Here is a 14,387-nt window from a genome sequence, read left to right on the forward strand (position 1 = left end):
CAAACTCGTGCAACCGCTCTGGAAAACAGGGTAGAGGTTCCTCAAAAAATTAAAATAGACTTACCCTATGACCTAGCAGTAGCACTGCTAGGAATTTACCAAAGGGATACAGGAGTGCTGATGCATAGAGGCACTTGTACCCCAATGTTTATAGCAGCACTCTCAACAATAGCTAAATTATGGAAAGAGGCTAAATGTCTATCAACTGATGAATGGATAAAGAAATTGTGGTTTATATACACAATGGAATACTACGTGGCAATGAGAAAGAATGAAATATGGCCTTTTGTAGCAACGTGGATGGAACTGGAGAGTGTTATGCTAAGTGAAATAAGTCATACAGAGAGGGACAGATTCCATATGTTTTCACTCTTATGTGGATCCTGAGAAACTTAACAGGAAACCATGGGGGAGGGGAAGGAAAAAAAATGGTGAAAGAGGGAGGGAGCCAAAACACAAGAGACTCCTAAAAACTGAGAACAAACTGAGGGTTTATGGGGGGAGGGAGGGGTGGGTGGTTGATGGGTATTGAGGAGGTCACCTGTTGGGATGAGCACTGGGTGTTGCATGGAAACCAATTTGACAATAAATTTTATATTAAAAATAAATAAAAATCACAAACCTATATTAGATACAAAACAAAAAAAATAAGAAAGAAAGTCAAGAATAATACTAAAGGAAACCAAAAAACCACAAGGGAAGAGGGCAAGAGAAGAGGGAAAGAATAGAGAAGAACCATAAAAATGACTGTAAAACAAGTAACAACTGGCAATAAACACATTTTTCAATATTACTTTAATGATAAATGGATTAAAATAAATGGATTCAAAGACATAGAATGACTGAATGGTTAAAAAGGCAAGACCCATCTATATATTGATTACAAAAGACTCACTTCAGACCTAAAGACACACACAGTTTAACAGAGGAGGTATGGAAAAGAATTAAAGGTGACTAGGTCAACATGGTGGAGAAGCAGGGGGATCCATACTTCCCTCATCTCTCAAACAAAGAGGTGCTGAAGTCAAAGGACTTTGAATCCTAGAGTCTGGGAGGAAAAGAGACTGAATCTACCAGGAAGAAAATGGGAAAACTGGAGAAAAGATAGGCAGGTGATTGCACACTGGGGGAAATAAGAAAGGCCACATGGGCACGGACGGGAGGGATTCCCTTCTGCAGAGACAAAGGGAAGAGAAAGAGTGGCTAGGGAAGTGTAGGACCATATCTGGACAGGAGAAAGACCTCGGACTGGGACTGAGAGGGACCCTATCTCTAACTGGGGGGCTTTCTTTAGACTGGTGCTGGATCCCTGTTCACACACCTGGGGAGGAAGGGAGCCAGGCGTGGGTTAGGTGGTAGGTCAGGGGCACAATCCACAGGTGGAGAAAGCGGTCCCCTCCCTGGAGGGCTGTACAATAGTACAAAGCCTGCTTGCACCCACCACCTCTGGGCTCAGTGGCTGGGTCGAGGGTGTAGATCACTGTAGGGGAAAGTGGCCCCTCCCTGGAGTGCTGTGGAAAAAGACAAAGCCTGCCTGCATCTGCCTGCATCCGCCACCCCTGGGGCTTGGTGGTGAGGTCAGCAGTGCAGTTCACAGTAGGAGAAGGCGGTCTTCTCTGAAGTGCAGTGATACAGACAAAGCCAGCTGGGACCACATATCAGGCCGCACTGAGAGGGGCTTCCCCAGTGCAGGAGTGCATGGAGTGGGACTTTGAATCCTAGCCAAACGCAGGGTCAGGGGAGTTGGAGGAGAGAGAAGGACCACTACATACGTGCCCATGGCACAGTAAGGATGACTCAAATGGAGTCCACAGGGTCCAGGTCTGTTGAGACTGGGGTATCACCATTCCCCTCCCCCACCACCACCACTAATGTGGGGCCTCAGGAATCAGTCCCAGGGCCCATAGGGGAGGTGGGTCCAGGCTACACCAAACCATGCCCCTTCGCACTGGGTAACTGTGTAAACTGACAGACCCTGTGCACAGTTCTCCCAAACCAGTGATGCAGCACTGTCTAGATTAATTCTACATCAATTCTGGATATATGAATATATACTCCCCCCCAAACCCCATTTCTCCTCCTTATCTCTTCCCTCCTCTAGGCTGGTTACTCTGGTTAGCAGTCTGTCTAAACAGACATATTTAATCCATTCTCTTGATAACATGTTTTACACCTCCTTCTTTATATTCCTTTCTCTCTTTCTGGAATAATCAAGCCATATAGTCTCTGTCTGGTTTACCTTATCTTCATTTCTTTTTGCCCACCTCCTTCCTTATTTTCCTTTCTCTCTCTCTGGATTAAGCCTTTCTCTCTGCCTAGTCAATGTTTATTTTTTCTTGGTTACCGCTCCTGTAATTTCTCTCTTTGTATGTGCTCTTCCATCAGCACCGCCTCCACCCTGTTCTTTACTTGTAGGTGTTTTTGGGATTTTTGTTTTAAGTTTTTTGTTTTTCTTTATTGGTTTGGGTGTTTGTGTGTTTTGTCTCCTGTTTGTCTGTTTTCCTTTACAGGGTTACACCAAGGAACAAATCAAAGCACATCTGGTGGAGGGTCCAAAATATCACTATGAGTAGGGTAATAAAATAACCAAAGTCACAACAGAGAGCAAGTAACAATCTCAAAAAAAAACACTTCCTGAGGTGCCAGGCCCTGGAGTGTATGACACCCCCCCCCTTTAATGTATCAGTGCTCGCAGGTGCAGAGAACACAACAAGCTTTTAAAACACATAAGGGACAGAAAACTAGCCAAAATGATGAAATGGAAGAATTCTCCTGGAAAGAAATTCCAGGAAGTAGCAGCAGCTAACAAATTGATCAAAACCGACTTAAGCAATATAACTGAATAAGAATTTAGAATAATAGTTATAAAATTAATTGCTGAGCTTGAAAAAAGCATAGAGGACAGCAGAGAATCTATTGCTACAGAGATCAAGGGACTAAAAAATAATCATGATGAATTAAAAATTGCTATAAATGAGGTACAAAATAAATGGAGGTGGCCACAGCGTGGATTGAAGAGGCAGAGGGGAGAATGTGTGAATTAGAAGATAAAATTATGGAAAAAGAGGAAGCTGAGAAAAAGAGAGATAAAAAAATCCAGGAGTACGAGGTGAGAATTAGAGAACTAAATGATGTGATGAAATGGAAAAATACCTGTATGGTAGGAATTTCAGAAGAAAATGAGAGAAAGGTGCTGAAGGTGTACTTGAACAGATCATAGCTGAGAACTTCTCTGATCTGGGGAAGGAAACAGGCATTGAAATCAAAGAGACGCAGAGAACTCCCTTCAGACGTAACTTGAATTGATCCTCTGCACGACATATCATAGTGAAACTGGCAAAATACAAGGATAAAGAGAAAATTCTGAAAGCAGCCAGGGACAAAAGAGTCTTGACATACAAACAGAGACATATAAGGGTAGTAGGAGACCTATATACTGAAACTTGGCAGGCCAGAAAGGAATGGCAGGAATTCTTCAATGTGATGAACAGCAAAAATATCCAGTCAAGAATCCTTTATCCAGCAAGCCTGCCATTCAGAACAGAAGCAGAGATAAAGGTTTTCCCAGACAAACAAAGACTGAAAGGAATTCATCACCACTAACCAGCCCTAGAAGAGATCCTAAGGGGACACTGTAAGTGGAAAGTTGCAAAGACCACAAAGGACCAGAAACATCACTACAAGCATGAAACCTACAGATAACACAATGACTCTGAATCCATATCTTTCGTTAATAACACTTAATGCAAAAGGACTACATGCCACAATCAAAAGACATAGGGTATCAAAATGGATTTAAAAAAAAAAAGACCCATCTGTTTGCTGTCTACAAGAGACCCATTTGAGACCTGAGACCTTTCAGATTGAAAGTGAGGGGATGAAGAACCATGTATCATGCTCCTGGAAGTCAAAAGAAAGCTGGAGTAGCCATACTTATATCAGACAAACTACACTTTCAATTAAAGGCTGTAACAAGAGATAAATATAAATGTCTATGTACTGAATTCAGAAGCCCCCAAATATATAAAACAACTAATCACAAACATAAGCAACCTTGTTGATAAGAATGTGGTAATCGTAGGGGACTTTAATACCCCACTTACAACAATGGACAGATCATCTAGACAGAGTATCAGTAAAGAAACAATGGCCCTGAATGATACATTGGACCAGATGGACTTGACAGATATATTCAGAACTTTTCATGCAAATGCAGAATACACATTCTTCTCGAGTGCACATGGAACATTCTCCAAGATAGATCACATACTGGGTCACAAAACAGCCGTCAATAAATATAAAAGTGAGATCATACCATGCACACTTTCAGATCACAATGCTATGAAACATGAAATAAACCACAGGAAAAAGACTGGAAAACCTCCAAAAGCATGGAGGTTAAAGAACATCTTGCTAAAGAATGAATGGGCCAACCAGGCAATTAGAGAAGAAATTTAAAAATACGTGGAAACAAATGAAAATGAAAATACAACAATCCAAACGCTTTGGGATGCAACAAAGGCAGTCTTGAGGGGAAAATACATTGACATCCAGGCCTATCTCAAGAAACAAGAAATATCCCCAATACAAAATCTAACAGCACACCTAAAGGAACTAGAAGCAGAAGAGAAAAGACACCCCAAACCCAGAAGAATAAGAAGAGAAATAATAAAGATCAGAGCAGAAATAAACATTATAGAATCCAAAAAAAAAAAAAAATAGTAGAACAGATCAATGAAACGAAGAACTGGCATTTTGAAAAAGTAAACAACATTGATAAACCCCTAGCCAGACTTCTCAAAAGAGGAGAGAGGGGACCCAAATAGATAAAATCATAACTGAAAATGGATTTATTACAACCAATCCCTCAGAAATATAAGCAATAATTAAGGAATACTATGAAAAATTATATGCCAACAAAATGGACAACCTGGAAGAAATGGACAAATTCCTAGATACCCACACACTACCAAACTGAAACAGGAAGAAATAGAAAATTTGAACAGACCTATAACTAGTGAAGAAATTGAATCCATTATCAAAAATATCCCCCAAAAATATGAGTCCTGGACCAGATGGCTTCCCTGGGGAATTCTAGCAGACAGTTAAAGCAGAGTTAATGCCTATCCTTCTCAAGCTGTTCCAAAAAAAAAAAAAATAGAAACAGAAGGAAAAATTCCAGACTCATTCTATGAAGCCAGCATTACTTTGATTCCTAAACCAGACAGAGACTGAGCAAAAAAAGAGAAGTACAGGCCAATATCCCTGATGAACATGGATGCAAAAATTCTCAACAAGATACCATCATATCAAATTCAACAGCATATTAAAAGAATTATTCACCATGATCAAGTGGGATTCATTCCTGGGCTGCAGGGTGGTTCAATATTCACAACACAATCAATGTGATACATCACATTATTAAAAGAAAAGATAAGAGTCATATGATCCTGTCAATCGATGCAGAAAAAGCATTTGACAAAATACAGCATCGTTTCTTAATAAAAACCCTCGAGAAAGTCAGGGTAGAAGGAACATACTTAAACATCATAAAAGCCATTTGTCAAAAGCCCATAGCTAATGTCATCCTCAGTGAGGAAAAACTGAGAGCTTTCCCCCTGAGATCAGGAACACGACAGGGATGTCCACTCTCACCGCTGTCATGTAATATAGTGTTGGAAGTCCTAGCACCGGCAATCAGACAACAAAAGGAATAAAACTCATCAAAATTGGCAAAGAAAACTCAAACTTTCACTTTTCGCAGACGACATGATACTATACATGGGAAACCTGACAGACTCCATCAAAAGTCTGCTAGAGCGGATAGATCAATTCACCACCATTCCAGGGTCCAAAATCAGCGTACAGAAATCGGCTGCATTTTTATACATCAATAATGTAACAACAGAAAGAGAAATAAAGAATATGATCCCCTTCACCTTTGCACCAAGAATCATAAAATACCTAGGAATAAACCTAACCAAAGACATAAAAGATCTGTATGCTAAAAACTATAGAAAGCTTATGAAGGAAATGTAAGAAGATACAAAGAAATGGGAAAACATTCCATGCTCATGGATTGGAAGAGTAAATATCGTTAAAATCTCAATACTACCCAAAGCAACCTACACATTCAATGCAATCCCAATCAAAATTGCACCAGCATTCTTCCCAAAGCTAGAACAAACAATCCTAAAATTTGTATGGAACCAAAAAAGACCCCAAATAGCCAAAGTAATATTGGAGAAGAAGACCAAAGCGGGAGGCATCACAATCCCAGACTTTAGCCTCTACCACAAAGCTGTAATCATCAAGACAGCATGGTATTGGCACAAAAACAGACTCCTAGACCAACAGAATCGAATAGAGACCCCAGAATTGGACCACAAATGTATGGCCAACTAATCTTTGACAAAGATTAGTGCAGCCACTCTGGAAAACAGTGTAGAGGTTCCTCAGAAAATTAAAATAGATCTACCCTATGACCCATCAATAGCACTGCTAGAAACTTACCCAAGGGATACAGGAGTGCTGATGCATAGGGGCACTAGTACCCCAATGTTTATAGCAGCACTTTTAACAATAGCCAAATTATGGAAAGAGCCTAAATGTCCATCAACTGACGAATGGATAAAGAAGATGTGATTTATATATACAATGGAATACTACTTGGCAATGAGAAAGAATGAAATCTGGCCATTTGCAGCAACGTGTACGGAACTATAAGTTATGCTAAGTGAAATAAGTCAAGCAGAGAGAGACAGATACCATATGATTTCACCATGTTTCCTGAGAAACTTGACAGGGAAATAGGGGGGTGGTGAAGGGGGGGAAGTTACAGAGAGAGAGGGACACCAACCATAAGAGGTTCTAAATACTGAGAACTCAGGGTTGATGGGGGATGGGGGAAGAAGGAAATTTTGTGATGGGCATTGAGGAGGGCACTGTTGGGATGAGCACTGAGTGTGGTATGGAAATCAACTTGACAATAAATTATATTTAATTAAAAAAGAATTAAAAATTAAAATAAAAATTTAAAAATAAATAAAAGTGGAAGTATGAAAAACATTTACCATGTAAGTGGAAGCAAAAATAATATGGGAATTTAAGAAACAAAATAGAAAAACAGTATGAAGTTCACTTAGAAATTTGAAAATAGAAGTACCGTAAGATCTAGCAATCACACTACTGGTATGAACGCCCCAAGTGCAGAAACACTAATTCAAATGGATACATACACCTCTATTTTTATTTTAGCATGATTTACAATAGCCAAATTGTGGAAGCAGCCCAAGTATCCATCAATAGATGAATGGATAAAGAAATATGGTACATATATAAAATTAAATATTATTCAGCCATAGAAAGAATGAAATGTTGCTATTTGTAATGACATGGATGAAGCTGGAGAGTATAGTGCTAAGGGAAATAAGTCAGAGAGACAAATGCCATAAAATTTCACTCATATGCAGAATTTAAGAAACAAGACAAATGAGCAAAGGAAAAGATGGGAGCCACGAAACAGACTCTTAACTATTGATGACAAACCGATGGTTACCAGAGGGGAATGGGTATGGGGAATGACCACTAAGTGCTGTATGGAGGTGTTGAATCATTATATTGTACACCTGAAACTAATATTACACTGTATGTTAACTAATGGGATTTAAATAAAAACTTTTAAAAAAGGTAAAACTATTTTAAAAAATCAATAAAATCCTGTAGAATTCTATAGAATTTCTATATTCCCTGAGGTTTTTAATGTATCTGCACTATGGGATCATTGATACGACTATTGAGGCTTTTTGTGAGGTATAAATGCCATAGTCTTTGTGAAGTGCCTGATACACAGGGTCAATCTATAACAAATAATTGATAAATAAAAATTATGTTTCTTCCATTTCTCTTTTGGTATTTTTCATATACCATTTATTGTAAGATTTCACACTCTAAACAGACTTCTGAATTGAAAAGCTGAGTCTGTAAAATTTATATTTATTCTTCTCTGTTAAATTTTCTTCAGATTTTGTCCTAAATATTTTGGCCTTTCCTATCTAATTGTACCTCTAGGAATTCATAGGGAATACATTTTCATCAAAATCAATTAATAAATTAAATATTATTAGGTATTAAGTATTTATATTGATGCTTACTAATTTTTATGTTAGACATTTCTTGTATATCAACCTTTCTATTCAATCTATATAACTTCTGACAGATCATGAATTTATCTTGAATATTTCTGCTGTCTTTACAGCCTGTTGAAAACCTCATTATTACCTGTGATTATTCTTCTCACTTTGCTTATTATCTTCCCAAATCTCCGTTTGGTTGCACATTAATTTTCAGACTCTCTCTGATTCTCACCTCCCAGAAAGACCCTTTAATTATGTTTAGAATTTATTGATGCATGTATGGTAGTATTTATTAATATACCCTAATTGTATATCCATTTATTATTACAGTTTTTTATCAATATTTTCCATTTAACTTGTATATTGGAGTTAAAAGTGGTTTACACATAGGGCACCTAGGTGACTCAGTTGGTTAAGTGTCCAACTTAGGCTCAGGTCATGATCTTGCAATTAATGAGTTGGAGCCCCACCTTGGGCTTTCTGCTGTCAGCAAAGAGTTGACTTCAGATCCTCTATCTCCCTCTCTCTGCCCCTACCCTGTTCTCTCTCTTAAAAATAAATAAACATTTTAAAAAGTGGTTTACATATTATTTCCTCAACATTTTTTGTTTTGGGGTAAAGACAATGTGAAAAAAATTGTGTCTCGTAAAAATATTTTTTATTTGTATTCCCCACAGCAGAATGCCTTGCTTTAGCCTCTACTCAGTAGTTTTCATTTGTGTGCATGACCTGACAATAATGTTTGCAGAAATTAATTTGCACAAATTTATTGCAAGTCATAAAATCTGAGGCAGGGTAGATAAACTTGTTTGAATAAACATAATATTCTTTCTTTTGATTTCCACAACGGAAATAGGTAACAGAGTAGGCCTTATTGGTATAAGGGAACATAATGAAAGTTGTTCTTACTTTCTAGGGACAATTACCTTTTGCTGTAGTAGGGAGTATGGATGAAGTGAAAGTTGGAAAAAGAATGGTCAGAGGCCGTCAGTACCCTTGGGGAGTTTTACAAGGTAAATGTGATAAAAGTGAGCAGGCTTGCTCTGGAAAGACTGTGTGTGTGTGTATTCTCATAGTCCTAAAATATTTTAACTTGAGTCAGTAGTGGTAATTGCTGCTAAATAGTAAATTGAGAGTTACTAATTAGGAGCACTGAATTCTCACTTTATAATTCATTCTCACAGAAGTTTACCAGGTGGTGCTTTAGAAAAAAATTCTTAGAGGTTTGGTAGAACCTCCTCATTTACCCCAACCTGACATATACATAGTATCTCTCTCTGCATAAACTACTACATTCAGAATGTTGGAAAGTGCTTTGAAGGAAAGAACTTTGAACAATATTAAAGTATAAATACCAGTCTTTAAAACCCGTTACATGAATTAATGACTACTTAATTTGTAAAGCATTAAGTGACCACCAGAGAAAAAGGATGGTAAGCTATTTAAAAAAAAAGAAATGTAATTTACCTTTGGAAAATTCATACCTATATACTTATATTAGCTATCTAACATCATGATGAATTGAAATATTCTAATAGGCGGTCATTTATTCTCTGGTTTATATGATTGTAATACAGATTATTGGGGATTGGATTATCTCCAATTATACTAGTTTCAAAAATGTTTTATTAATTGATATATTAAAAATTAAACTTATGAAACACACTTAAAAACAATATATATTTTTTTAACGTTTTTTTTTATTTATTTTTGAGACAGAGAGAGACAGAGCATGAACGGGGGAGGGGGAGAGAGAGAGGGAGACACAGAATCGGAAGCAGGCTCCAGGCTCTGAGCCATCAGCCCAGAGCCCGACGCGGGGCTCGAACTCACGGACCGCGAGATCGTGACCTGAGCCAAAGTCGGCTGCTTAACCTACCGAGCCACCCAGGCGCCCCTAAAAACAATATATTTTAATGTATATTAAATTTGGCTACAATATCATGCACAATAAAGTATATATTGTGCCCAGTAGTCTGGATATGACAAACACAGGAAAGGGCCATATAAACTAATTGGTTGATTTTGGATATTGACTAATTTGGTCTCATAAATATGGGGTATAAATAGAAATAGAGAACTGAAACATGCATAACTTTTAATGTTTTCATGTCAGCAGGATTTACATTAACTAAAATAAAGTGTTTCATTAGTGAAATATTCTGTGTTAGCACTCAGTGAAATACCTTGGGGGACAGTTTGTAAAATACTAACAATATTAATGAAAAACTGTGCCGTACACTAATATAACATATTATTTCACTGTTTCTTATTTATTCTTTGACTAATAAACTTAAAGCAACTTTCCTGGTCCAAAAATAAACTCTGCCTATAATAGATATGTCCCATATAATCATAGTTACAAAGAATTATAGCTATTTAACAGAACGATCTCTTAGCTGTTATTTTAAATGTTTTTCATGCACATATCCACTCTAGAATACTGATTGGGTTGCAAGAATTAATGAGTGTTGTTACTTCCTTATTTTTCTACCTAGTGGAAAATGAAAATCACTGTGACTTTGTCAAGCTCCGGGATATGCTTCTTTGTATAAATATGGAAGACCTGAAAGAACAAACTCACACTCAGCACTATGAACGTTATAGGTGCTGCAAACTGGAGAAAATGGGCTTTACTGATGTGGGCCCAGACAACAAGCCACTTAGGTGAGTAGAGAAGAGCATATCAGAACAAGCTAATGGGTGATTTAGAAATCCCCTACAACGATGATATGCAGTCGTTTGGGAATGAGAATAACTACTTTTCACATTCTGGGTCATACTGAATTTTTTTAATGTCTTATTTTTTTTTATTTTAAAATATAATTTATTGTCAAATTGGTTTACATACAGTATGTAAAGTGTGCTCTTGGTTTTTAGGGTCAATTCCTGTGGCCTATAGCTTACATCCAACACCCAGTGCTCATCCCAACAAGCGCCTTCCTCAATGCCCATCACCCATTTTCCCCTCTTGCCCACCCTCAGTTTCTTCTCTGTATTTAAGAGTCTCTTATGGTTTGCCTCCCTTCATCTCTGTTTATAACTATTTTTCCCCTTCCTTTCCCCACAGTCTTCTGTTAAGTTTCTCAGGATTCACATACAAGTGAAAACATATGGTATCTGTCTCTCTCTGCTTGACTTATTTCACTTAGCATAACTTATAGTTCCGTACACGTTGCTGCAAATGGCCAGATTTCATTCTTTCTCATTGCCAAGTAGTATTCCATTGTATATATAAATCACATCTTCTTTATCCATTCGTCAGTTGATGGACATTTAGGCTCTTTCCATAATTTGGCTATTGTTAAAAGTGCTGCTATAAACATTGGGGTACTAGTGCCCCTATGCATCAGCACTCCTGTATCCCTTGGGTAAGTTTCTAGCAGTGCTATTGATGGGTCATAGGGTAGATCTATTTTAATTTTCTGAGGAACCTCTACACTGTTTTCCAGAGTGGCTGCACTAATCTTTGTCAAAGATTAGTTGGCCATACATTTGTGGTCCAATTCTGGGGTCTCTATTCGATTCTGTTGGTCTAGGAGTCTGTTTTTGTGCCAATACCATGCTGTCTTGATGATTACAGCTTTGTGGTAGAGGCTAAAGTCTGGGATTGTGATGCCTCCCGCTTTGGTCTTCTTCTCCAATATTACTTTGGCTATTTGGGGTCTTTTTTGGTTCCATACAAATTTTAGGATTGTTTGTTCTAGCTTTGGGAAGAATGCTGGTGCAATTTTGATTGGGATTGCATTGAATGTGTAGGTTGCTTTGGGTAGTATTGAGATTTTAACGATATTTACTCTTCCAATCCATGAGCATGGAATGTTTTCCCATTTCTTTGTATCTTCTTACATTTCCTTCATAAGCTTTCTATAGTTTTTAGCATACAGATCTTTTATGTCTTTGGTTAGGTTTATTCCTAGGTATTTTATGATTCTTGGTGCAAAGGTGAAGGGGATCATATTCTTTATTTCTCTTTCTGTTGTTACATTATTGATGTATAAAAATGCAGCCGATTTCTGTACGCTGATTTTGGACCCTGGAATGGTGGTGAATTGATCTATCCGCTCTAGCAGACTTTTGATGGAGTCTGTCAGGTTTCCCATGTATAGTATCATGTCGTCTGCGAAAAGTGAAAGTTTGAGTTTTCTTTGCCAATTTTGATGAGTTTTATTCCTTTTGTTGTCTGATTGCCGGTGCTAGGACTTCCAACACTATATTACATGACAGCGGTGAGAGTGGACATCCCTGTCGTGTTCCTGATCTCAGGGGGAAAGCTCTCAGTTTTTCCTCACTGAGGATGACATTAGCTATGGGCTTTTGACAAATGGCTTTTATGATGTTTAAGTATGTTCCTTCTACCCTGACTTTCTCGAGGGTTTTTATTAAGAAACGATGCTGTATTTTGTCAAATGCTTTTTCTGCATCGATTGACAGGATCATATGACTCTTATCTTTTCTTTTAATAATGTGATGTATCACATTGATTGTGTTGTGAATATTGAACCACCCTGCAGCCCAGGAATGAATCCCACTTGATCATGGTGAATAATTCTTTTAATATGCTGTTGAATTTGATATGATGGTATCTTGTTGAGAATTTTTGCATCCATGTTCATCAGGGATATTGGCCTGTACTTCTCTTTTTTTGCTCAGTCTCTGTCTGGTTTAGGAATCAAAGTAATGCTGGCTTCATAGAATGAGTCTGGAATTTTTCCTTCTGTTTCTATTTTTTTTTTTTTGGAACAGCTTGAGAAGGATAGGCATTAACTCTGCTTTAACTGTCTGCTAGAATTCCCCAGGGAAGCCATCTGGTCCAGGACTCATATTTTTGGGGGATATTTTTGATAATGGATTCAATTTCTTCACTAGTTATAGGTCTGTTCAAATTTTCTATTTCTTCCTGTTTCAGTTTGGTAGTGTGTGGGTATCTAGGAATTTGTCCATTTCTTCCAGGTTGTCCATTTTGTTGGCATATAATTTTTCATAGTATTCCTTAATTATTGCTTATATTTCTGAGGGATTGGTTGTAATAAATCCATTTTCAGTTATGATTTTATCTATTTGGGTCCCCTCTCTCCTCTTTTGAGAAGTCTGGCTAGGGGTTTATCAATGTTGTTTACTTTTTCAAAATGCCAGTTCTTCGTTTCATTGATCTGTTCTACTATTTTTTTTTTTTTTTGGATTCTATAATGTTTATTTCTGCTCTGATCTTTATTATTTCTCTTCTTATTCTTCTGGGTTTGGGGTGTCTTTTCTCTTCTGCTTCTAGTTCCTTTAGGTGTGCTGTTAGATTTTGTATTGGGGATATTTCTTGTTTCTTGAGATAGGCCTGGATGTCAATGTATTTTCCCCTCAAGACTGCCTTTGTTGCATCCCAAAGCGTTTGGATTGTTGTATTTTCATTTTCATTTGTTTCCACGTATTTTTAAATTTCTTCTCTAATTGCCTGGTTGGCCCATTCATTCTTTAGCAAGATGTTCTTTAACCTCCATGCTTTTGGAGGTTTTCCAGTCTTTTTCCTGTGGTTTATTTCATGTTTCATAGCATTGTGATCTGAAAGTGTGCATGGTATGATCTCACTTTTATATTTATTGACGGCTGTTTTGTGACCCAGTATGTGATCTATCTTGGAGAATGTTCCATGTGCACTCGAGAAGAATGTGTATTCTGCATTTGCATGAAAAGTTCTGAATATATCTGTCAAGTCCATCTGGTCCAATGTATCATTCAGGGCCATTGTTTCTTTACTGATACTCTGTCTAGATGATCTGTCCATTGTTGTAAGTGGGGTATTAAAGTCCCCTACGATTACCACATTCTTATCAACAAGGTTGCTTATGTTTGTGATTAGTTGTTTTATATATTTGGGGGCTTCTGAATTCAGTACATAGACATTTATATTTATCTCTTGTTACAGCCTTTAATTGAAAGTGTAGTTTGTCTGATATAAGTATGGCTACTCCAGCTTTCTTTTGACTTCCAGGAGCATGATACATGGTTCTTCATCCCCTCACTTTCAATCTGAAAGGTCTCAGGTCTCAAATGGGTCTCTTGTAGACAGCAAACAGATGGGTCTTTTTTTTTTTAAATCCATTTTGATACCCTATGTCTTTTGATTGTGGCATGTAGTCCTTTTGCATTAAGTGTTATTAACGAAAGATATGGATTCAGAGTCATTGTGTTATCTGTAGGTTTCATGCTTGTAGTGATGTTTCTGGTCCTTTGTGGTCTTTGCAACTTTCCACTTACAGT

General features: G+C 37.6%; 1 protein-coding gene across 1 annotated transcript in view; it reads left to right on the plus strand.

Annotated features, from left to right (window-relative positions):
* The window catches only part of SEPTIN14 (septin 14), an 87,535-nt gene that overhangs the window by 57,497 nt on the left and 15,651 nt on the right, over nucleotides 1-14,387 (plus strand). Inside the window, exons 7-8 of the mRNA XM_042922719.1 lie at nucleotides 9,052-9,148; nucleotides 10,634-10,802. Of these exons, the coding sequence (XP_042778653.1) occupies nucleotides 9,052-9,148; nucleotides 10,634-10,802 (266 nt within the window). The remainder of the gene's footprint in view (nucleotides 1-9,051; nucleotides 9,149-10,633; nucleotides 10,803-14,387) is intronic.

This window comes from Panthera leo, chromosome E3 (assembly GCF_018350215.1).
Source record: "Panthera leo isolate Ple1 chromosome E3, P.leo_Ple1_pat1.1, whole genome shotgun sequence".
NCBI classification, from domain to species: Eukaryota; Metazoa; Chordata; class Mammalia; order Carnivora; family Felidae; genus Panthera; species Panthera leo.